Here is a 26,217-nt window from a genome sequence, read left to right as displayed (position 1 = left end):
CCATGGTTTGTAATTCCCAAATGGGTTGTGGAACTTCACATATCCGATGGGCTGCAAGTCCTAGAGAGCAACCATATATAGGTGTGTGTATATTGCTGCTTTTTAGAAGAACTGGCTGCTGGTGCACATGTACAGAAAGGAAGGCACCACACTTCCTGTTTCCCTTCAAACACTTGCTGAGATGGTCAGCAGGGTAGAGAGGCAGGGTCACTCAGTGGAAGAGCGAATTCCTCCATGGCCATAACTAGGTTCCTCACTTTGGTACACCTGCTGCTGTTCAATCTGTTTTCTGTCCCTGGTTCTCTAGATCTGCTGCCCATCATTCTGACCTTGGCACTACTTTCTCCGACTCTTTATCTCCCTATCATTCGACTGCCTGTCCATGTTTGAAGCTCAGTGGGTTCCATATAGCTGCCTGGGGGCTAAAGATGTTGGTGGGTTCCAGCTCCAGAAAAGAGGTGGTCCCTTGCCTAGTCCACAAAAGCTTATACATAGTCTTTAATATTCCTGTATATTTTTGCTGCAATAGACTAACACGGGGAATTGTCCCTCTGAACAGCTGTGTTACTCTTCTATATATAAAAAAATAAGCTTGAGTTCAGAGGCATGTTAAAGTCTGAAAATTTTATTCCAGTTTCAGTTTTCATGAGTCAGAGCTCACTTTATTTTAGGTATTGGAGTGAATATCCATTAGGTTGATGCTTTTATTGTCACAACAGCATAGATTCCCCACCACCACCTTTCTGTTGTGACTGTAAAAGCATTGACCTCATGCAGGGGTCTTCTTTAGTGAAAGCTATTTCTGAGAAATGGAAAATATCCCAAGCTGTTTTTCTGCTCCATCATGTTACCAAAGTTCATTTTGTTCTAGAAACAAAACATAAAACTTGGATCAAGCAAGGAGGACAGAAAGGTTTATGAAATAAAAGCTTTTTAAAAAATGCCCAGAGCACATCTTTTTGTGATATTTTCCTTGGTCCTCCAGGGAATACACAAACAACTCTGCAGCAGGCAGTGAGCTATCTTTGGGGGGCCTTGTCTTGTGGATATACTCTCAGGTGTATATGATGCTCTGGACAGAAACACCTCTGGGAAAGGCATGTTCTCAGTTTAACCCAAACCTGCAAGCAACAGAGCAATGAACAGCCTCCATTTATTGCCTTATGACACTCTCACCACCATTCTCCCATTCTGACATGTTACTATTTTGTGGGTTTCCTAAGCAAATGCTATCCAGACCAAATGTTCTTGCAGTTTGTTAATTTCACTATGAGTTGTTTTTTCTAAACTAAAATCTCAGTATTCAGGTTAAGTTGCTGTGTTGGCACTTTACGATAATTAAGTGGGTTTTGGGTTGCAGTTTGGGCACTCAGTCTCTAAAAGTTCACCATCACTGAGTTGGGTACTCATTTTACTGACATCGGAAGGATGGAAGGCTGAGTCAACCTGAGCCAGCTACCTGAACCAGCTTCCGCTGGAATCTAACTCAGGTCATGAGCTGAGGGCTCTGACTGCAGTACTGCAGCTTTCCCACTCTGTGCGTTTAAGGTACCATATGGCTCCTCTTATAATATTTGCTGTAATAAACTAGTATGGCTACCCCTCTGGTTAGAGCTAACTCTGGACTGGGAAATTTCTGGGGATTTCAGAGCAGCTTGATGGGAAGTAGCTCAGCAGGGATATGAGGACCTATTAGTAGAACTGGTACCTGTCTTGTGGAAAAGAGTTTTCAGGGAATCATCGGGCCCCACCTGGAGGTTGGCAACACTAGGAATTATAATAATGAACACTATACTGGCTGGGATATGATGCCCTTCCCCAGTTTTACATATTAACCTTTGGGTATTGTACTACAATTTTATTTAAAAAAAAACATTGGGAGCGCTGTCCCCCATGCGTGGGGCCCCCCGCGCCTCCCTCCTGCCCTCAGTTCACCCAGTTTCAGACAGCAGCTCAGGGTCGCGTGAGGTATTTATAGCCCTGCCCACGTCGGAGCAGCTGCAGTCGCCTCCGCCGGCCTGATCCGCTCTGCGAGCCAAGCGCCATCGCGCCCGGTAGGCGGAGGCAGCGGAGGGGCGAGTCTTGCGCGCGTGCGTGTGCCTGTACCGTGCGAAGCCCCGGCGTCGGGAGGCTTCCACCTGCAGCCATTTGTCAAAGGCGTCGGCGGCCAGGGCGACGGAACGGGAGAGCGGCGACCGCAGCCAAGCGCCTCGCTCTGCCCAGGGAGACGCACCAATGAGCGGCGACGCCAGCTGCGAAGGCGGGATGGAGGAGGGTAAAAAATAAACCACCCAAACCCCACTTAAACCCTAAACAAAGCCTCGGAAGCGTTTGCTGCCTGTGTGCCCCTCTCCCCCCAGAGGCGCGCGGCCGAAAGCGGGGGAACCGTTTCATATTTTTGTAGGATGAAGGAGCGGGTGGCGCGCTTCCTCGGGGTGGCTGGTGGCGAGCAGCTCTTGGGATGCAGCTCTTTTCCCTGAGCAACGGTCACTTCTTTGTTCTTGGCGAGAGTTGTCCGCTCCCCGCCGTCGCCGTCCAGTTCTCGGAGACTGCTTTACCTGGCCAGGCTTGCACCTGCGGTCCACCCCCCTCCCCCCTGCTGGTAGCATCTTCTCTCTTGCTTTCTGATAGACAGACCAGCAAGGCGAGTTGGGACAGGCGCTTTCTTCCCTTGCGCTCTCAAAAGCGAAGGAGGGCTGAATTAGAGATCTTTCCCCTCCATGAAGTGACTAATGCTTTTCTCTCGCTCTCTTTTCCCCTCTTGGTATACTTATCAGTTGTGACCACTGACGAATTTCTAGCAGTGTACAGCTCCCTTGGAGGGGGGCAGGGAGGGAATGCCCTTTTTATACATATAACAACAACAACATGAAGCCTTTTGTGCACTTCCACTCAGTTTTTAATAATTTTTATAAGGGGAAATGTGGCCTAAAATCAATTGCTGGAGGAATTGGTAGCAGAAATAAAACAGGAGGGAGTCAGTAATACTTTGAAGGCTAACAAAATTTATTCCCTCCATAAAGCATTATGCTGGAATTAATTCTGTTAGTTTTTAAGGTGCCAATGGACTGTCATTATTTTTTTGCTTCTATAGCCTAATGCAGCTATCCATCTGAAATTCTCATTTAGGTTTCTCAGTGTCCTCTAAATGCTTAAAAATGAACCAAGTGATGTGTATAAGAAAATAGTAATAGTTAAGCAGTGCTCTGGAGTATGGTAAACAAGATCTTTTTGGAATATCTGTTGCTTAATTGAAAAACTTAGCATGGTTGCTCTGAATTTTTTTGCTTAAGTTGCAGCAGATTCCACGGAACTAGAGCAACAGCCCCTCTCCACATTTACTTGGAAGTAAATCCCTTTGAACTTCTATATAAATGTATAGCATGGAGTTACATGGTCACGAAAATCCAACTTGTGAATGGAAATGGCTCAGGGTAAACTATTGTGCAGAGTAGAATGAGAGTTCCAACATGGTTTTACCAGAGCCTAGTCTGGCACTCTAACTGCCACACCATACTGTACTTGATATTGCCATTGACTTTCTTGGTTTTCTACATTTACAGTCTTTGCAAACCTTTGCAACTAACATAAGGGTTTATCCATTTATAGTATTTATATCATGTTTAATAATTCAAGTTCTCAAGGTGACTCAATGTATAAAACCACAATAAGATGTGTACAAGATTTAAAATAAAAACCGGCTACAAGACAAATATCATGGGAATTATATCCAAGCAGGGCTCATGCTTGGTAAAACAAAACAGAACAAACCTTCCTTTAAGACATTTATATGTTGTGCTCTCAGCCACACTGATGCCCAAGGTGACTCCCAATTTTCATATGAAAGCAGTGTAACTATCAATAAACAATTATAATCACTAGCAGTAAAGTAAGTGTTAACAGCCATAACATGATAGTGACACTAAACAATGAAACAACTCATAGTTCTTTTTTATTTAAAAAACCAGCAGTATAACAGACAATGTTAAAAACCCAGTTAGCTGCAATGAATGATGTTAAAAGGAAAAGTCGATTTGAGGGTTTTGGATTTTTCTTTCATGGAAATTATGATCAAAAACATGTTATTTGACCGTGACTTGCAGCTTGAAAAGTTCGTATGTTGGCATCTCTTACTTCATGTTCAATATTTAAATTTCGTATTATTGTAAGAGCCCCGTGGCGCAGAGTGGTAAAGCTGCAGTACTGCAGTTGGAACACTCTGCTCACAGCCTGAGTTGGATTCCAGCAGAAGCTGGTTCAGGTAGCCAACTCCAGGTTGACTCAGCCTTCCATCCTTCCGAGGTCGGTAAAATGAGTACCCAGCTTGCTGGGAGGAAAGTGTAGATGACTGGGGAAGGCAATGGCAAACCACCCCATAAAAAGTCTGCCGTGAAAATGTTGTGAAAGCAACATCACCCCAGAGTCAAAAACAACTGGTGCTTGCACAGGGGACTACCTTTACCTTTTTTAAGATTAAAGAGCTGTAGCTGTTAGTTAAAGCTTAAATTTGAGAAGTAAGATCATGTAAATATCCTCATTGTTGTGCTACAGCACACAAATAGAAGGTTGTTTGTTCGTCTGTTTAAAGAAAGACCTTCACACCAGAGTCTGAACTGCTTAGGTGAATGAAAGGAATTTATTCTAAATGGACTATAATTTCTGGCCCCCTCTCCCTATAAACAGTTTGTGCATGGTTACACAGCTACCTGTCTTCCCAAACAATCAAATGAAGTTAGTGTGTTCAGTTTTTGACAGCTTAATTTCTTCTAATTTGTTTATCATAAATATTTATATCCTACCTTCAATCAGAAGGCAGCTAACACAATACTAAAAGCAGTTACAATCACATGTACATAAATCAAAATTAAATTTACAAATCATAAAACTGGGCAGAAATAACAGTTTAAAACAGCAGTTTAAAATTAGTAGAATAACAGTTTAAAATCAGTTTAAAATTAGTAGATAGTTAAAATTAGCTGATAATCAACAGGAGTTAAAGCAGAATAACTATTAAAACTAGCAAGATCATCAACAGATTAAAAACAAAACCATCACCACAGAGATGGGGGGATATAGAGGTTAAAAGGAGAGGTCCCCTAAGAGCTTGACCAAATAAATCTTTAACTAGTACCAGATATAAGACAGATCTGGTGCCGGGCAAACATCTAAAGAGGGCAGTCTAGAATCTCGGTGCCACAGTTGAAAAGACCTTGCTTCCCCCTTAAAATGAGAAAAGATACATGAGATGAAAATCTCAGTGGCTAGTCAGGAACATATGGGAGGAGATGATCCATTAAACAATGTGCAGATAGGCCATCAAAAAGATATGTATATCTCCTTTGCATATTAGGCCACACACCCCTGATGTAGCCAATCCTGGAGCTTACAGTAGGCCCTGTACTAAGAGCCCTTGGAGGATTGGCTACATCAGGGAATGTGGCCTAATATGCAAAGGAGTTCCTACTACAAAAAAAGCCCTATGTATGTTCTGATCAATTCAAACCTAACATTACTGTTCATGGTGACTCTGTGTGCCCACTCTGGATGCAGCAGTTTCAATTGTAATGTTAAACTCCAAACAGTACATAATGTATCATTTCCTGGCGCATTTCCCCAATATTTCACAATTGGTTCAGATGCATAAGTTTGGTCGTGTTCAAGTTGATAGTAACCTTCCTGGACAGTGAATTGGAAATGGATGTTTTATAGAAGTTTATAAAATTCAGTACCAGTCTGGCCCTGATGGTGATTGAGGTTAACACTACTGTTACTCTCTATTGACTAAATACATCAGGCAGTAATGTGTCTCTTGCAAAATGCATTTCCAACCATGTGGGAGTACACTTAAAACACACACACAAACACACACACACTTTCAATGAAAATGGTGACTAACAGTACAATTCTATACAGAGTTACTTTGGCCTAATCACATTAAAATCAACTGGCTTAGACTGGAGTAACTCTATGCAGGATTGCACTGCATGGATCTTCAGTGGTACATGCTAGCTACTAGACAGATGGCACATTAATCACCGTTGTCCTGTATTTCAGTGCTGTCTTGTTAAAATAAATGTATCTATTTTTACTTGGGAAAAATTGGAATGTTCTATACTGTTAATATGTGTGTAATCAGAAGTGTTGGGTTTTAGCTGGGATTCAATTTAAATTTTGTGTTGGAGATGGCACTTCTCTACTTTGTTTTCTTGTGATGGCAAAGGAAAGTAATGACTTTTAAACTGTACAAAGAAGAAAAAGAAGGCAGTGAACAATTGCATATTTATGGAGGGAAGGGTTGGTTGTCTCTAGGTGCTTCGGTATAAGTTGCCTTTAGAAGTATTTGGACCGAAACTTGTCTGAATTGGTGAGAGTCAGTGTGATATAATACAGCCTCCTTTCATTCATAGGGACCCTCATCTGGGTCTTACAGCTCATCTGCAGGGTCACAAGTCCCTAGGTTGCCATAATAACTTTTTTTGGCTGCTTTTTGGAGGATCTTTGCTAATGCATACATGTGGATAGCAAAGGTGCCTCATGTCCCTCTTCTCATTGCATTCACACTGTCACTACTGATTCCGCATATGCCTTTGTCCTGGTGTTGTTCTTGGCTCTCAAGTTTACACAGGGCAGGGAGCAAGCAGGGAACATGCAGTCCCACTCCAGAGATGCAAATGCAGAATCCAGGAAAAAGAGCTGCTGTAAGGAGCCTTACACAGAAGGGAGGCAAGTGCTAAATGTGGAATTGGTCGCTTAGTGATGGAGACATTTCTCCATGGCTTTGACCCTTGGCTTTTTTCTCAGTATGATACACCTTCTAGCTCTTAGCTTGTAGCCCAGGTCTTGATTTCAGTGAGGTAATAACTTTGACACCCCTCATCATGTCATGTGACTGATGTCACAGTTATGATGTCACAAAACTTCTTATCATACGCTTGCAGCTTGTGGGTCTCTTGCTGCCTCCTTGGGATTAAAGTGCTCTCTCTTTCTTCCCCCTCTTCTCTCCTCTCCTCCTGTCTGTCTCAGGCTTTTCTACATTTCAGGGTTGTTGTAAGCATGAAACAGGAGCAGCATTTTATGCTAATCTGAGCTCCTGTGTGGAGAGGTGGAATAGAATGTAATTAAAAAGAGGGGCCTTCTACTGAGAATTTTCTAATGAAGTTAAGTAGATCTTGCAAAAGTGTTTCTTGTGTAAGGGAATTTTCCAGTAGCCTAAAAGTTATGCTGTCAAACTTACATTAGGTAACTGTATCTGTGCAGGAATTTAATATCCTTGCTCCTAGAAGGTCAATCTTGGAAGGTGCTAAGCATTTCACTCTATTCAAGCATATGTTTTACTTCAGCACAAGAATTTAAATTGTGCACTCAGTCTGATAAGAGACCTTTCATGAGACAAGTTATATTTTATTCACACAATGCTTGTGCTTCAGGCTTGTACTTAAGGGCAAATGTGGATCAGGTTATAGAAGTGACCTTTTCCTTGTAAGCTTAATATAGATACTAGCAAAACAGGGATTTGTTCCATCTCTTCCTTGAGAGATGCTACTGTAGTCTGATATTCACTCCTGTCTTTAAAGAACAAATTGGTAACTCCAGAGTGCCCAATTCTGGCTCTTTTCCACCATCATTTCACTCTCCTCCATATTACTTTGATTCTGAATCCTCGATGGAAAGAACTTCCTAGATTTTAGTAGGTGTGGATTTTTAAGGTGCTGCTCATGTGAATGTAGGCAGTACATTCCATATGGTGGCTATGGAAAGGAGAACGTAGACTGTTTTGCAGGGGAAATAGCTTCAGTTTGCAGCTACATGATATACTGTAGAAACCACTTAATAATCTACTATTGATTCATTGGGTTTATCCATGAGAAAAAAGGAATGCCCTTTCCTCCATTGAGAAGGTGCTACTGTGGACAGATTCCAGAGCACTGTGAATAATTTGGGCCACAAATTTCTTTGGATTTGATGCTATAAAGTAGGAATCAGCAACTGGAGAGATGGGGCTAAAACTGTCTGCTTTAGGAATAACCCTTTCAGTTTCCAACACATAAGCAACACATAAGGGTTGGTGATATTTTGGTGGGGACTGTCTCTTCATCCTCTATCCATGTCTTCCAGTTAAACTACTTGCTGACCCAGGTTACAGAGAAACTGTGCATTGTTATCTGGATGAAATCATGGTCCTTACTTACCTTGAATGTTACCACATAAGCTGAAAGACAGGCAGACACATCTGAACCTCTCTTTTTTCGCAGGTTACATGAGATTGCAAAAGCAAGATAGGTTTGGGCTTATCAAATCCTGAAGATGGTGTATATTTGGCTTTGTGACTTGGGCAGCTCTACCTTATTATATATGGGTTATGATGTTTTGTTAGTTTGAGTTGATCAGTAAAGAAGAAAGTGTGTGGAAGAAATCAGGGACTGTTTCTCAGGGTAAAGAAATCCTACTTGATTTCACATTTTCTAAGCACTGAGGCAATGGTTAATAAAAGAGTGTTCAGTAAGCCTTGTGATGAATGACAAATTAACACCTTATACTTCGTTAGACCATCTTGTCAATTAATCTTCTAAGATAGCGTTCATATTAATGCATTAGGAACATTATTTCACACTAACTCATTTTTTCATGCTTATTAGACAAGCTGTATTTTATGTGCTGGGATTTTTTCAGCTTTAAATAATTTAACCTAAATGTTTCACTTTGCATCTTCATTTGTCTCTCAATCAAAGTTTACAGTGTACACATATAGTAAATTCCACTATATCATGTATTACTTTTGTTCTTCCATGCACTAGCCTGTGGAGTTTCACAGGGATTGATTCTTTCCCCAATATCATCTAACACCTATATGTTCTCTCTGGTGGAAATTGTAAGTAGGTTTGAAATTGGGTGCCATCAGTATACAGGTGACACCTGTACCGATTTCGCAATAGGGCTTGTTCCGTGTGGAGAGCCCTTTTGTCCCTGGTGCTTCTAACCATTCTTGCACAAGCTACTGCGGAGCAAAAGGGCTCTCCACCCAGAGCAAGCCTAGTGTGAAATTGGTCCTGGTTCTACCTCTTATTTAAGGAGTGACTGGTAGCTGGCATTTCAGTCTTGGCCTCTTGCATGGATGCAGTGAGAGAATGGCTGGGTGAGAGTTGGTTGAAGGTAAATCCATCTAAGACAGAGATTATGTGGCTGGGGAAGGCTGGGCCTCTGAGGTGGCCACTTCTACCGAACCTTGATGGAGTCTGACTTTCTATGGTCGACTCTGTCAGGAGTCAATTCTTTGCTCTCCATGGACAAATATGTGTCCTTGGTGACAAAGACTGTACAGGGCCCACTAACTGGTTCTCTGTCTGGCTTGGGAGGATCTTGCCATGGTCAATTTACTTAACAGTCACCTCAAGATTGGGCTACTGTAATGTGCTCTATGCAGGGCTGTCTTTGAAGATACTTTGGAAACTGCAAATGGTCCAGAATGCAGCTGTCAGATTGCTGACAGGAGTGTCCTGCTCAGCACATATAACACCTATTCTACAGCAGCTGCACTGGCTCCTAATTAGTTTCTGGTGCCTATTCAAAGTCTTTACTTAATTTTAAAGCTCTAAATGACCTAGGACTCTCATAACTTCCGGACCAGCTCTCCTGGCATGATCCTCTCCATCTTCTCTGATCTTCCTGTTGGAATTCATTGAAGGTCCCTGGTCCATGAACTGTCTGCGTCAACAATGATGAGGGCCTTCTCAGTAGTGGCCCCTGTCTTGTGAAATCAGCTGCCTAAAGAGTTGAATGCCTTGTGGGACCTCCCTAAGTTCAGCAGGGCATACAAGGCTGATTTTTTTCTTCAGGTAGCCTTTGGATGATTGTGATCCACCAGGCAAGTATATTTCAGCTGTGTCTTCACCATCCACGCATCATACCTGGATAGATAGGTGGTAGATTTTAATGGGGAAAGATTTTAAACTGTTTTATATTTTAAAGATTATGTATTGTATCTTTGTACTGTTTTTATTTGTATATTTTAAGTGCTATTAGCCACCCTGTGTCCTGTTCAGTGGAGAGGGAATGGGATATAAATTTGATAAATAAATAAAATATTCCAGAAAAGCTTTCCTCTAAATGTTTATCTGGTGGAAGAAGCCAAATAATAACAGCCAGAACAGAGTTAAGAGGCAGTCCTTGATTAACCAGGGGTCCCTGTCATTGCTCTTTGCTGAGTCTGTGGGCACTTTTGAAATTCTGAGAATAGGTAATGGACAACACTCAGAAAATAATTATTAGTATGGGGTCTAGATCCAGTCAGAAAACATTGGGAACTCTCACAAATGTTTGGATGTTGCACACCAAGTGTCCTTCTATGCTAGAGGCAGTTGTTTCTGAATGGATGCTCCCTTGCAAACATAAAAATGATGCCTCCTGGGCTCTTCTGAAGCACATTCAGCTCCTTTAAGGTGGAAGAAAGCCAGAATTGGCTTAGGGAAAGATGATAGTGGGTACTGGACAGCACATTTGTAGGTGCCATAGTGCTCACAAAAGCACCCTCTTGGAGTTCACTGGGCTGGATGAACTAGTCCATAGACCATATATTGCCCACTTCAGTCTAGCACTGGCAGCTGTAAAAAAATACATTTGACTGTAGACAAATCACAAAGTATACAAGTTTTTGAGTTTGCAAGATGTATTCTTCAGACTGGAAGTGAAACAAAAGAAAAGAAACAAGGAAAAAATATTGCTGGATGTGATGAAAGCCCCAATAAGTGGATTTGGCGATCTGCGGATTGTGGCCACACATAGTATATAGATGGATGGACAAAGATCTTGGATAGTAATTAATATGCTGGAACAAGGACATGATGGCCCTTCTTCTTGCAAAAATGGAAATGCTATTGGTAGTTTACATGTAACACTAATTTGGAATTCATAAGAAGAAGAGAAGCAAACAAAATATGATTAGTAGATTACGCCAATGAAAAACTTTTATAGATTTTAACATTTATATTTTATGCTGAAAATTAAATAAAATGAGGAAGTTGTTCCAAAGATCCTGTATGTCATTTAAAATCTCACATATTTCATTAAAATCATATTGACTATGCCAGTTCACAAATCTTAAACTGCCATTTTTTCAAAAGATGGAATATTACCTTTATGCCACTTAATGGTTGGTCACTAATATTTATGTTTCAATTAGTGCTACCCAAAACTAAATGATCATTCATCAACTTCTTTCAGGTGTCCAACAGTGCCATCCTGAGCAGTTTTATTCTTCTAAATCAATTGCATTCATTAGGCTTAGAAGGGTGTAACTCTTCTTAAGGTGGACTTGTAAGTAATATATTAATTAAGAAGCAAATTATCTTTAATCAGAGGAGTGAAAACATATTATTTTTCTGAAATACCTTTATTTTGGGACTTCTAAATTAAATGCATATGTAGGAAATATATGCTAGTAACATCCCCAGCACTTAGAACTTCCATCATATTTTGCCTAATTAATTGGCACACAGTTTTGTATCAAACATACACAAATTTATACCTTTTACACATTAACTGAAATGCAAACTGGTGGACTTCTTGTTTTAAAAATTTGCCTAACCCAAATTGATGTATCTGTTTTTTTCTCCACAGCTAGCATTACTATGAACTCCTTTGAAATCATCAGGATTTAATATTAAATAATTTAATGTGTCTTTTCTTGTTGGTTATTAAAGTTTCAAAAGGAATCATTGTTTTAATTTTACATTGGTATTGTTTAATGTATAATTTTAACGTGACAATGGTGAAAACATTGAAGTAATTCATTTGCTGCTTGCTGTCTCTGGTTGACTCAGGCATGTTCCCTCTTACAATTTGTCTTAGTATCTAATTGTATCTGTCTCTTTCCTTGTTGATTTATTTGCTGAAAACTCTTAACACATCTGCCATAGAGCTTCTGTGCACGAGGGGGTTTCTGTGGAAGGCTAGGAATCCTGGCCTTACTGTTGTCCCATGTGAATCTGAAGACACCAGACACTGTTACTTCCTTGAAAGATACACAGTGGTAGACAAGCTGTGTTGAGGACCACAATTAGTCTTCTCACTCAGAAACCCCTGAGAAACAACTAAGAAACCTCAGAATTCTCTGCAACAGAATTTGGAAATTATTCTAAGTGATGGTTTAGAGCAGGAGTGTCAAACTCATTGGTTTGAGGGCTAAATCTGTCATAAATGAGACCTTGTTTGGCTGGGCCATGTGTGTTCCTATTTAAGATTAGGTAACAGAGATATAACTTTATAAAGGACACAGACAAACACAGTTAATTTGTTTTTTTAAAAAACCCTTTAAAATAAAACATGCTTAAAACATTAGTGCTCATTGGTCTTAAAGATGCTTTTCCTGTATTTCTCCCATGGGATCCATGGAACTGGGCAAGGAAAGCTCTGGCTCTTTCCTTCCTTTCCCAGGGGATCAGGAGTGGGAGGAGCCTCAGATAATAGAAGGAAGAGAGACTTGGCTCAGTAGCTTTGCTGTGTGATTGAGAGAGCCTGGCAAAGCAAGCTCTGCCTCCCCCTCTTTCTCCCCAAGGGAGGAACCTCAGCCAATAGAGAAAACAGATTTTGCAATTGAGCAAACCTTGCAAAGCAAGCTGTTATGCAGAAGGAAGGAAGACAGAGGGAGAAGGAAGCAGATGGCGCCCAGTTGCTCAGGGGCCTGATAGGAGCCCTCTGGGGTCCTGATTTGGCCCCCAGGCCGCATGTTTGACACTCCTGGTTTAGAGACTGATTTTTCTCCTCCGCTTTTGCAGTTTACTTCAAGTAATGGCAGCCCCTTGAATACCCCATGTATAAGGAGAAAAACATTTAAAATAAATTAAATAAGAATTATAGTCCAGAAGCAGCACTGTAATAATGCAAAGCATCTATGTGAAAATACTATGTTGAACTGGGCTGAATCCACACCTTGCTCTGCGCCAGGCTTCCGTTTCTCTCTGGAGCAAGCTAATGATTTCGCACCAGCTTCTCCATGTCATCATTTTGCATGAGGAAAACCCGCAATTTGCCATGCCTCAGCATAAACCTGTTTTTTCAGGTTTACACTCCAGCATGGCAGATTGCGGGTTTTTCCCATGCAAAATGGCGGCATAGAGCAGCTGGTGTGAAATCACTAGCTTGCTCCGGAGAGAAACAAAAGCCTGGCGCAGAGCAAGGTTAGTGTGGAATCAGCTTTGGTTTACAGTGTTATGGCTGTTGCCAGGACAGATAGCACAATTAGGTTTTTTTTTAAAAAAATCTGTGAACTAGGCTTTTGATTACAGAAGCCTTTAGACCCCATTGATACAACTAAGCTGAACAGCATTCTCAGTTTTTCTTTGTGCAGTTTCTGTGTCACAATTTGTGAGAATTATGAAGCATGAGGGGCATGAAATTTCACTATTCAGTGGATATTTAAAGACTGATCAACATTTATTTAAACTCTGTAGTAAGAGGCCCAGTCGAATAATCTTGGCAAAAACTATTGTTTATCTTACAATATTGGTATTGTTGTAGGTTGGCTCTTTTTCTAAATTTCTAAAAAGGAAAGGCTGACAGAGGTTTGTAGCTACATTGTGAAAATGTGTATGGTTCAGTGTGATTATAAGATTCTGATCCCGCAGAGCAAGTTACTACAGTTCAGCTCTAACTGTTTGAAAGAATAGAAGGATATTTAATGTTTGAATGAATTATTATTGTTACTCTTGATTCTCTGGAATTTGGGAGTCTTTTACAATGTTCCATTTGAGAATGATGCAGGTATGAACCTACTGCACAGTGGATAAGCCGGTTAAAATTACTTTTGCCCCTTGCACGCCATAAGGAAGCATGTTTAGGTGATGATCAGCTCTGAAAAGCTCTTCATCTGCAAATTCATCCATAAGCATTTCAGTAGAAGTTAGCTGAGCACTCTCCTGCACTTCTGTGATGGGAAAGACTTCAAGAAGACAAGATTCTGCTCGCATTTATTGTTCTAAAGGAAATATACTGGACTTGTGTTTTTCCAAATCTCAGTATGAGCTGATGTTGAAATCCTTGCATCTTGGCTATCAACAGCAAATAACCCATGTAATGAACATTTGTAGGCATGATTTGAATATTTGCAGCCATGTAATATCAAGGGATTGCAAATGCTGGTCATTGCTATTAATCCTTACATCAGTATTTAGGAGTTTGCTGCTAGCCTAGAAATGTTGTACATTTGTAGTAAAAAGAAATGAAATAATTGCAGGAGCTTTCCTCCTCTAACTGGAAATTATTAGCTTACATTCCAAATAAAATAATGATTAAAGTATGTTTTACATTAAAATTCTTTGTGTCTCCTTCCTTTTTATTTGCCATCTTTTAAATGTCCTTCTTCCTTTTGTGCTCATTTAAAGAATTATAATTGCTTAGTGTCAGAACTTTGAGTGGACATAAAAAGGAACTTCTTTTCACAATAAAAATTCAATTCCAGTGGCATTTTAAAGACCAATTGAGTTTTATTCAAGGTATAAGCTTTTGTGTGTACCTGCACTTCTTCAGATACATGGAAGTTACCAGTCCATTTATATAAGTAGTGGGTGACTAGTAAATTATACCTTGCTGTTGTGCTCCATCTGTCTCCTCTCAAGCATGGAGATAACTAACAGCATCCTTTTCTTTAAGGTGGGGTTATCGGTTGTTCAGTGTTATCTCCTCTTTTACCAGACCAGAAAATACACTCCAGTCTATCATTCCAAAATGCATTACATTCAACTGTTCATTACATTACATTACAAATCACTATTCCTATCTACTATTCCAAATAAGAAATATAATAAAATGAAGAGGATGTAGATTCCCTCTTGGTGAGAATACAGATGTAAAGGTCTAATTTAATTTCTGTCAGTATTCTACAATTAAGGATACATTTACACATCAATCTCCAATTTTGATATTTGCTTCACTATGTTTCCCCTCAGAACTAAATCCAAATAAATTAAGCTTGTTATTCCTGCATGGAACTTGCATTTGTTAAACATCTTCATTATGTTGTATGCTAATTTGCTGCTCACCCTCTACCTGTATGAATGGACTGATAACTTCCATTTCAATGTATCTGAAGTAGTGTGTGTGCACACAAAAGCTTATATCTTGAATAAAACTTATTATTTATTTATGTATTACTTTAATCTTATATCCTGCCCTTTCTGCAAGCAGACTCAGGGCAGCTGACAGTCAATTCAAAAACATTTACAATTACAATTTAAAATACATTTCAAGGTGCTGTTCAGTCTCAGTATAGGCGGGATCTTCTTTCTTCTGGCAGTGATCCTATAATGGTTGTAACTTTGTTGGTCTTAAAAGTGCCACAGGACTCAGATTTTCTTCTGTTGCTTCAGACCAACACAGCTATTCACCTGAATCTATATTCTTTTCATTATGTTGTTTTAAAGCAATTTTGTTCCTATATACTTTTGCAGAGCTTGTTAAATGTCTGCTTAAGAATTTCCTAGTGCTGAGAAATTCTGGTGGCAACCTGATCTTTTTAATAGGTAATTTCCCTCCCCCCCCCTCCCATCAAGTTGCAGCCAACTTACCTGTAGGGTTTTCAAGGCACGAGATGTTCAGAGGTAGTTTGCTGTTGCTGTCTCTGAACAGCAACCATCTCTTGGAGGTCTCCTATCCAAGTACCAACCAGGCTTACCTTGCTTGGCAGCTTCCAAGATCTAACAACATTAGGCTAGCCTGGACTATCCAGGTCATACCAAAGTTCGTATCACAGGCAGTACTAAAGTTCAAATCACAGGTGTGTGATGGAGAGGAAAAGTGGAATAAAAAATTACAGTAAATCCTGGTTTGTTCAAAGAAATTACGGTGTCACCCTAAGCAGAGCTGCATCCTTCAAAGTCTGTAAAGCCAGTGGGTTAGAAGGATTTGATCTGGTATTGATTGATTGATTTTAGATTTTTTTTAAAGCCTCCTCTCCATTCAATTTAGGATCTCAGAGGTGGCATATGATAAAGTTGTTAAAATAAACTTTTAAAATTGGAAGAAAGGTCTGTGAGAATGCTAAAGAACAAAGACAAGCCTTTACCTACTGATAGAAGGGGACAGACAAATCTCGACAGAGAGGGAATTCCACGGTTGTGGTGTCATCCGTCAGGGCACCTGAAATAAGGTCCTGAAAATGGCTGTGATGATTGGATAGGTTCATATGGCATTGTACTGTTAGGATCCTGACTTTCAGTTTCTCGCTCAGGCACAATGAAATGTAGCACTAAAATCATCCTGGATTGTTTGTATTTTGATACACACATAGTTCGCAAAGTACATATAACATTCAGAGCATAGATGTTAGTCTACCTTCAGATATCTTTTAAATGTACTCCTCCCAACAATTTAGCTTTCTCTAAACACATACTGCTTCACCTATCCTTGTCACACAAACCCTTCAGCTCCCCTTGCAAATTTGTTTTAGACCTCCTCCAATATTATTTCTCTACCTCAGCAACGTTTTCTCTACTGGATTGCTGGATGAGATTTTATGGACCAGAAGCAGAGCTTTCAAGTTCATATAATTATTGAGAGTATGGCTATGTGCCATTTTCTTTCCCATAAGCTTTACAATTTAGTCTTAAAAATATGATTTGGAGTACTGTATCTGATTCCTAAATCTCTCATCAGCTGTGGGTTATGCCTCAAACTGGTTCACAGAAAGAGAACATGTTTTCAAAGTAAGATATAGCCCTAGAATCTGAAGCAGGAGACTCCAGTGGGATGCCCATGGGTGCAATGGAGCCTGCCTACCCCTTTCCTGTTGAATGTCAAGTGTTTGCAGAAGGTGGGTGGGATTATGTCGGTTCTTTTTTAGTTTTGCTTTTGAGAAGTCCTTGGAGATCTGATTTACTGTGCAGATTATATAGTTTCTTAGTGCTACCACAGCTTTATTATCTCATCCCCCCCCCCCACACACTGTATTTTTAAAATTACAACTCTTTCCTCCTGCCCTTGGACTTCCTTTGGGCATGTGTGTGGTTCTGCCACCCACAACAGCCATTTTGTGTTTGCAGCCACCATCCTGTGTTAGAATTCAAAAAATGCCCACAAGTTCAAAAAGGCTGGGGATCTCTGCTCTAAAGAGTACAGGGATTTTTCAGTCCTCTCTTCCTACAGATGAACCCTGGAAAAGCTTCTTTATATGGGTAGTGAGCATGGCTGCTTAAGTTGGTGGTGCACCAGAAAAATTTCTACTGGTTTGTGGCTCCAAAACATGTTTTTTTTTTTTTAAATGTGCACTACTTTATGAGGAGTTATTGTCCATGCCTACTGATTTAACTACTAACAATGAAGACATGAATTTGAAGTTTGGATGCAGAGTGTGGGAATGGGTCACAGAGATAGAAATTGTGGACTAGAGTAACACATGCCTCTTCATTTCCAGCTTGAATGGCAAAGTAATCGCTGCCTGATCTGTCCACTGGCACAATGTGGGGGGTGGGAACAGCCCTGATTGCTGGTATTCTGGAAATTTGGTAGTACAGGGGCACAGGTATGCAGTATTATTGCTATGCCTATACCCTTGGAGGTGGGAGAAACTTTCTGCAGTTGTGTCCCATAAAATATTAGAAATGGCTAGAAAGCAGAAATCAGCAGAATGCCCTTTTCCCTTACGCATGTGTAAGTACTTTGGAATTCTTTGGAGCCTGGCCACAGTTTTAAAAACAAAATCCTTTTTCTGGGCTACTGGAGATTGCCATATTTGCCCATAGTTTATATACTAATTTTTGACCCACGTTTCCACGTGGTGAGAGCATTCCTTAGCTGCCTTACCAGTTTTTGCTTGTGCTGGTTGGGACCCCATATGGTGACAGAAGGCAGCTAATGTAATCTAGTACAGGTAAATTGAGTTCCTGATCAGAACCCAACTGCTAGTGTGGTTAGATGGTTACTGTGTGGCTTCCTGGGAGATAGACGGCAAGCAATTTCATTATTTATTTATTTAGAATATTTCTATACCACCTCTTCAAAGTTCTCCTTGAAGTGGCTTACAATTAAAAACAGCAGTATTAAAATACAAGCTATTGAAAAACAAGTAAGTTGTTCATCAAGCAGAGGCTGCTGACTGTATAAGCCATGCAGCTATGAAGCAGTTCTTCTGTTTATGATGAAGAGCTACTTGGTTGAGCAGGGAGTCACCAAGATCTGAAGAAAATAGCATTTCTTACAGGTATGGTGCTTGTATGGATCAGTATTCGGAAGTATTTTCCGCATTTTCAATTTGCTCAAGTTCTAGTATATGAATTTAGGATAGAGCTATGTTTAATACACCCATAAACTGCCGTGCTGGATCCTGAATTTGGTGACTTTCCCACACCAATGGAAAATTCAGGCCAGTTCAGATATACACTAACATGACATGATGCTGTCCTTTCTGTCCTCTACAACCTCATTTTATTTATTTATTTATGATTTATATCCCGCCCTTCCCACCAAGGTGGCTCAGGGCGGCTTACAACAGATAAATCAAACATAAAATTTTAAGTTAGATATTTAAGATATTTAAACATTTAAAACATTCAAAACATTTAAGCATTGCGGCAGTATGCAGAACAAGAATCTGATAGAGCTACATTTAATTTCCTATGTCAGTTAGGTGTAAGCCAGCCGGAAGAGGGTTGTCTTACAGGCCCTGTGGAACTGTGTAAGGTCCCACAGGGCCCTCACCTCTTCCGGCAGCTGGTTCCACCATGAAGTGGCCATAACAGAGAAGGCCCTGTCCCTAGTAGATTTTAGGCGGGCTTCTTTTGGCAAGTGCATTTGAATGTTTTTTTAAACAAAAGCAAAACTCCCTCCTCTCAAAAAAGCTAGCATATCAGAACAAAGTTTAGGGCTTGACTGTTCAGTTTCCAGGAATGTTTTCTCAAGAATGAGGTGGGGAAGAAAGGGAAACATTAACCCTTTTCTTTCAGGTAGAAAAACACACCCCAGAACTGTTTTTACCCCTGTATACACACACCCCATGGGGCAGTGTATGGGTACTTGAAACTTTTCCCCAGCAGGAGTAAAAGTAGCATGTTTATGCCCTAACCTGGATAGCCCAGGCAAGCCTGATCTCATCAGATCTCAGAAGCTAAGCATGGCTAACCCTAACAAGTATTTGGATGGGAGACCTACAAAGAACGGCAGAGTCAGGAGGTGGAGGCAGACTTCTCTGAATGTCCTCCATGCCACAGCAGGAGTTGCCAGAAGTCACCATGATTTCCAAGCATGGGAGCACACAAAATACAGAAATTCAGAAATACAGAAATTCCAAAACAACAATAAAAGAGTAACATGTTTGTGCGGGGGCTTCCCCCATGCCCCATGAGAAAATGGTGGGGAAGAAAATGGCTGAAGTTTCCTTCTCTCCCCACACCCATTCTCTTCCTGGACAAAGCAATCCCAGGGGCTGCATTAGCAAAAGGAAAAAAAAGTACTGTAATTGAAAATAAACATGGAAGAAATTGTAATGTATCTTCAAGCCCATAGTATGAAGTCCTTGCTTTTCGTTGCCTGGGATCCTTCTCTTAATTTGGTGGAACAATCAGATCCTTACCCCAATCCTGGAATAATGGAGTACAGCTAGTACTGTTGGGTGTGCCATTTCTGAACTTTCAGAAATGACTTTTTGTGTCGCAGCATTCTCACCACAGAGAGACAACTTAAGTGCCTGTGTGCTATCATCAACACAGTTTTTGTCTTACCTTTGCATTTGTGCCTTAGTGGGCACAGCAAATGGTTTTGCTAGGGAATCATATTTACTCTGTATCTGGACTGACGATTATTTCGGTAGGGTCCATTCACAGAGGGGTGATTACATAAAATCAGTAGGGAAAGTGAATTCTCTGTCATCCAGAAGGAATAATATAATATAGAACATGGGTTTGTTTTTTTAAAAAACCTGATTCACAGTGTGATGGCAATGAAGCAGTATCCCTTATAAGGCGTAAAATCATTACGGCTTGTCTTTAAAATTTAATTTGGTACAGCAGGAGTTCTGTTTCGTCTATTTTGGCTATTACAGGTACTAATAAGTGCTGCTAGATGAAAATATTTCGAGACAAGTTGAAGCTCTGGAGTTGAGAAGTGGCAATGCATTTGTGCTTATTGATTTGCTACAGTTTGATTTTTTGTTTTGCATTGAATTGCCAGCGTACTTATTTGAAAAAAACTGTGCAGAGTTTGGTCTTTTATTGCAAGATGTAGCCTGTTCTGTACCAAGTTAGTAAAGCTTCCTGCGATAACAGGTTTTGTTTTAACTGCTAAACAAACCACATAACCTTTTGGTAGAACACAAGTCTCTCTCTCTGACTCACTCATGCTGATGTTGATAAACTAGTACTGGTCACCCCACCCCATGCCATTGATTTCAAATGACATACCAGCATTATGGATCCTATTTCCTTGCATGAAAGCTGTTTCAGGCCTTTTCTGTAAGCTATTTTTGTGCCATCAATAATCCATAAGCTCAGATTTAGAGCACTTCCATTGGGTGATATTAAATGCTGCTACGAGCTCACAGGCATGTTCCAGAAATCTGTGTTTGTCCTAAGATGCACTTAGGACGAATTCATACAGTAGCATTTAAAAGTGCATTTTAACTGTCACCCACTGTTTGGGTGCATCTGTGAAAAACAGAAAGGCACTTTTATATGCATGCACATGAGATTTCTGACCTGTGAAAATCAGACAGTTTTTAATGTGCTTGTGTGTTTCCAAGTTGATCAATGTCTGAGCAGGAAGGTTCATTTAGGGCCACATGTCAACCATATTGTGCTTTATATAGGTCTTTGTATGCATATTCTGCAGGGAAGTCAGATATGACTGCTCTGGTGTACTGAGAGTGTGAGCTGAGCAGATCAGGCAGAGTTTGGCAAGGGTTTGGGCAAAACCCAGTTTTCCAACTCTCAGTCTATGTGTGCTGTGGTGCAGTAAATGTGTACACAACCAAGTGAGGCCAATCACTGCTTGATCCCCTTGCCCCACATTCTCAGTGCTGAATTTAATCTGTCTGGTTCTCACCTTCTGTAATCACACCCCTGTAATCCAGATGGGTAGGTGCTTCAGTTTGTATAAATTGGTGCTACTCTAGGGTGACATCACATCGCATATTTATGGCAAACTTTTTACGGGGTGGTTTGCCACTGGCTTCCCCAGTCATCTAACACTTTCCCCCCAGCAAGCTGGGTACTCATTTTACTGACCTCAGAAGGATGGAAGGCTGAGCCAGCTTTGAGCCAGCTACTGAACCCAGCTTTTGCCGGGATTGAACTCAGGTCATGAGCAGAGCTTGGACTGCAGTACTGCAGCTTACCACTCTGCGCCATTTGTACTTCTTTCTAATTTAGCCCTACCTATGAGAGCTAGGTTTAACTTTGAAAATTACACAGCTTCTCTCAAATGTTTGGAATTTGGGAAGCCATCAGGAAAGGGACAACCTGAGGAGATTATTCCTCTGTATATCCTTTGCTGTTTGAACTTGGCTCTTTTCTGATTTGGGTGGTGTTGGTGTTGGAGCAAAGGAGAACGAATGGTCTCTTTGGTGTGTGGCATTTAATCAGTTCAGGGCTTTATCATGCACAAGCAGCCTCTTGAGTTTCATAACCTATAAAGATGCTTGAGGACTTGTGTCATGAGTCCCTTGCAAGATATTCTCCATGGCAGACAAACTACTGAAACTTCCAAACAAACCTTCAGGGCCGTTTCAGATTAAGCACTTTTCAGATTTCTGGTATCAAGGTAACAAATGCATGGATAACTTTGCCAATGGTCAAAATGCATACAGACACAACTGTTTAGAGAGGAGAATTTCCCTTGCGAGTCCCATTTCTGTCCTACAGTGAACATTCTTATAATGCATGGACAGTGTACACTTGATTTTTTTTAGACATGAGCTGAATAAATAGTTGAAGCATGTACAGTGTGAATGTGTAATTTAAATCCCACAGTTATCCAGGTACTGGTCTCTAGTTTTATTTTTAAAGTATGTGAATTTTCTCTTTCTTACAAAGCGGACATATGTATGCACATACAGAATGTACATATGTTCATTGTAACATATGAACAGAATTGCTGACGAAGACCCTATCAAGGCCAGTATTATCTCTTGGCAGTGGCTCTCCAATGTTTCAGGCAGAGATCTTTCATGCAGGACCTACACATGTATGCTCTTGTGCATACAGGAGTTTGACCATATTGGAAGAGCCAGCAACTGCAAATCCAGTGCCCCCCCCCCATACACATCTGTGCCCAGTGACTGGACTCAGATTCAGTTTTAGCATCTCTCTTTATTAAACCGAGTTCCATGTTAATCCTCTCTAGAGTTAATAGGATTTCCAGGCATGTGCTTTTCAGACTGGAAATATGGAAGGAGGTATTATCTTTTTAGTATTTCAGGTTTCCTTAGAGAGAGTCAGAGAATTCCATTTGAGAATTGGTGCTAACATTCAATATCTATCTGAGCTTAACTAGACTGCTCTTCAACACTACAATCATGCATACACTCACACACAGCATCATCATCCTTTCTTTACTTTTTAATATGTGGAAGAAAAAGTTGTTCTGTTGGGATAAGCCTGAGATAGTTTCTTAGTAAATAGAAAGCACAATCCTAGGATGGCCATTTGAGAGATCAGTTTAATGTACAGGTATTGCACAACTGAGAGAATAACCCAAACGTCAGTCCCACATGTAGCATCTCTGTTGTGGGAAAATAATATTTTCCTAGCGTGTTTTGCCACAGTAGTTGTTCCTAGTAAAGTTAACTGTTGAAGGCACAATAGAATTGCAGCTGTAGGTTGCCAGAAAGATTGGAAATAAGCACTTTCTCGGTGAATCTTTTGCACAGTTTTAAAGTCAGGCCTCTCTTAATGACTAAAACATTATGAAAGAGCAGAAGAGTATGATGTTCATGAATGAGATTGCCTGTTGTTTTACTTTTTAACAAGCAAAAATGTCAGAGTACAATAGTGTACTCTTATTGCATTTTTCGTACTTATCTACAGCTGAAACTAGCAACCAACGAGAAACATTGCAGAGAAAGAAGAATGCAATCTTAGTGGATGGTGTAATTTTAAATGGCCCAGTAACAGACTCCAAGGCAGGAGAAAAATTTGTGGAGGAGGCCAGTAAGATAATCATGGAAGAGGTGATCAAGAAAGCCACTGATGTAACAGAAAAGGTTAGTTGCCATATTTTCTTATATATAATTAGCAGTAATCTCCACACTTCCATTTTATTGTACTAAACTTATAACTACTTTGCTTCTTATATGTGGTCTTTCTTCAACAAAACAGGGCTTTTAAAATATGATTTGATAATTTATGGTTGACACAACTTTAAGGAGACTTTCCTGGTCTTCCTTCCCAGTAGACTTGCTCCCAAAGAAAACATGTTTCATAGGATATCAATGGTGGAAAATGTTTAATCCATTATAGGCCTTGTTTTTTGTATGCATTATGGTGCATTCACATTTGAATAATATGGAAAGGAATGAGAAATTAGAAAGTGTGAATTCAGAATCTTCAGACGGAACACTGTGCTTCAGATCTATTTACAAATCAGAGCAATTTATGCTGGGAGATTCTGGAAGATTCTGCAATGTTAAAAATAACCAGAATCACTTTTATTTAGATCAGTATCAAAAATGATTTTTTTCATTCATTTTACAGGGAATATTGGAAATTCTGTAGATAATGTCATGATGATTTAGGCTTTGTCGTCATCAGTATTTTCCTCATACTCCAACATTTCATAAATGATATTTTTTCATAACTAGGTGTGTGAATGGCAGCCTCCTGAAAAACTAAAAGCACTACTTGATCTGGATTTGAAAGACACTGGAGAGACCCATCAGAGACTCTTACAGCTTTGTCAGGATGTTATACGATTCAGCGTCAAAACCAGTATGAATCTTATCCATGTATTGATTGTTTTCTTTCCTTTGATTCTCTGAAGTTCCTTCAAGCAGTTGGGTGGGATGGTAGTTCTTATTTTTAACATTTGAGAAACAAGATGACAACTTGACATACTGTGTTCTCTTTTGGGCTAGACCCAGCACAAGACTTATAACTTGCACTAGAGCTCTTGCACAAGCAGAGGCACAAGAAAAAAACACTGTGATAGCTGTTTGTGTTGTCAGATGTATTCTATTCCCATCCACCTTTTTCCTGCACAAAATCTTGCACAACTGGTTTCTGGGCACTATAATATATGAAGAGAAAAGGCACAAGAAATGCAAAAATCCATCACTTAGTATTGTGTGAAATCTTGCACATTGCTGGATCCAAGCCACTAAGTCCAACCAGAAGAGAATATATGGCATGTTTAGATATAGCAGTGATTTGTAAGTTACAATCACACTCTAGCACAGATCTCTTACCCTCACCATCTTGTAGGGTGAGTGACCCAGGTAGACTTCCCAGGCCTCAGGTGAGGGAAGGGATTGCAGTACTTTGTTCTTTCTCCTCATCCTCTCCATCCTCCTCAGCACTTGTGAGAGTCTGCATTTAAGATAGCGGGCTGCCCAGCCCTTCTCCCAGCTGGCCCTCAACACTATGTTTGGTGTAGTGGTTAAGTGTGCAGATGCTAATCTAGGAGAGCTGGGCTTGATTCCCCACTTCTCCACATGCACCTGCTGAGTGACTTTGGGTCAGTCACAATTCATTTGTTCTACTCAAGAGGAGTTGTTCTACTCAAGAGGAGTTTTCTCAAAGCTCTTTCAGTCCCACCTACCTCACAGGGTGTCTTTTGTGGGGAGGAGAAGGGAAAGGAGATTGTAAGCCACGCTGAGACTCCCAAGTAAAGGGCATAGTATAAATCCAGTCTCCTCTTCCTGTCAGCCCCAGAAAACTCATTGAGCTAATGTCTTCTCTTTCCTCCTCACTCCAGAGTTGACAGCTGATGTCTCCTTCTCCTCCCTTGTGCCATTGGTCAGGCAGGGAGATGGGCAAGAGCAGGTCCCCCATCATTCGGGGCCTGCCTAGACCTCTTCCCATCTGTCCTCTGCCAACTTGCTGAGTCAGGCACATTGCCTTTGGACTCAGGGTTAGCTGCTCCAGGGTCAGGCCTTCTTCCCAGCCACAGAGTCAGCAGTTCCTGGGTTTCTCTTGAACTGGGCCACTACTGCCTGCCATTTAGCCTACTCTTCTGTCCCTGATCTTGTTGGAACTATCATGGCAGTGGCACCAAGGAACCCAGACAGCATTGAGGCTGCCCCTAGGTGAAAAGCCAGATGCTCTGCAGGCCACAGTGATACTATTAGAGGCTGCCTGGGACATGGTGTTGTGGACCAGCTGGGAGAGAGCCACACTGCTCGCTATGGCATTGGTTAAGGTGGAGGAACCATCCAAGAAGCCACCCGCAGCCATTTCAATTGCAGTGCTGGTGAGAAGCAGGAAAGTATGGATATATCCAAGTAGGCCCATTCATGGACTTTGCGGATGCCTCCAGCCTTCATGTGAAGCAAGATTCATTATGTGAATTAGGCCACTATATGGTAGGCTTCCCAGTTTCTCCTCCATGAGTTGGACTTCTTCTTTCAGTCTCACCTAGTTCCCTTCCCTACTACAGCCCCTGTTCCACAGTTTTTATAACTAGTAAACCTCAACATAGGGAGAGGAGGAGTAACATAGAGAGAGGAGTAGTCAGAATAACATGTAGCCAAGTTTATAGTAAGACTTTTTTGACAAGTTAACAGAGTTGCCTAAATCTGAACATTGCATCTGAGAGCATCCATCTCACGTTATTTAGGACCAAAACAGATTTTTGCTGGCAGTTATTTGTTGGGAGCTTCAATAGATTTTTTTCAAGCCCAGTTCTCAGTCACATGATGACTTAATTCAGATTCAAATTAAAACAGAATTCAACTGGCAATTTTATGTCAGGTGCTCCCAGGGATTTTTCAAACTCTGTTCTCAGGTGAATAAGAATCATGTGCAGGGTGAGGATAGCCCTCTTCACCAGTGTTTTCTTGGTCTGAAAAGGTGGTTCTTCAAAGTGTGATGGGGGAAGGTTAACTTCCTCTCCCAGTGCCATAGTCTTGAGAATTAAGTTTAAAAAATCACTCTTTGGCTGCTATCACACACACTAAATAATGTACTTTCAATGCACTTTCCAACTGGATTTTACTGTGTAAACTGGCAAAATTCAGTTGGAAAGTGCACTGAAAGTGGATTGAAACTGCATTATTTAGTGTTTGTGATCACAACCGCCCCCCCC

General features: G+C 40.7%; 1 protein-coding gene across 1 annotated transcript in view; it reads left to right on the top strand.

The window, feature by feature from the left end:
- The first annotated feature begins 2,093 nt into the window (after nucleotides 1–2,093).
- Nucleotides 2,094–26,217, top strand: part of GADL1 (glutamate decarboxylase like 1) — a 116,006-nt gene continuing 91,882 nt past the window's right edge. The window contains exons 1-3 of the mRNA XM_060248825.1: nucleotides 2,094–2,275; nucleotides 23,004–23,179; nucleotides 23,777–23,903. Coding sequence (XP_060104808.1) covers nucleotides 2,236–2,275; nucleotides 23,004–23,179; nucleotides 23,777–23,903 — 343 coding nt within the window. The 5' untranslated portion in view covers nucleotides 2,094–2,235. The remainder of the gene's footprint in view (nucleotides 2,276–23,003; nucleotides 23,180–23,776; nucleotides 23,904–26,217) is intronic.

This window comes from Heteronotia binoei, chromosome 10 (assembly GCF_032191835.1).
Source record: "Heteronotia binoei isolate CCM8104 ecotype False Entrance Well chromosome 10, APGP_CSIRO_Hbin_v1, whole genome shotgun sequence".
Taxonomy (NCBI): Eukaryota; Metazoa; Chordata; class Lepidosauria; order Squamata; family Gekkonidae; genus Heteronotia; species Heteronotia binoei.
The sequence above is the reverse complement of the archived record's forward strand: the minus strand, read 5'-3'. Positions and strand labels throughout refer to the sequence as shown.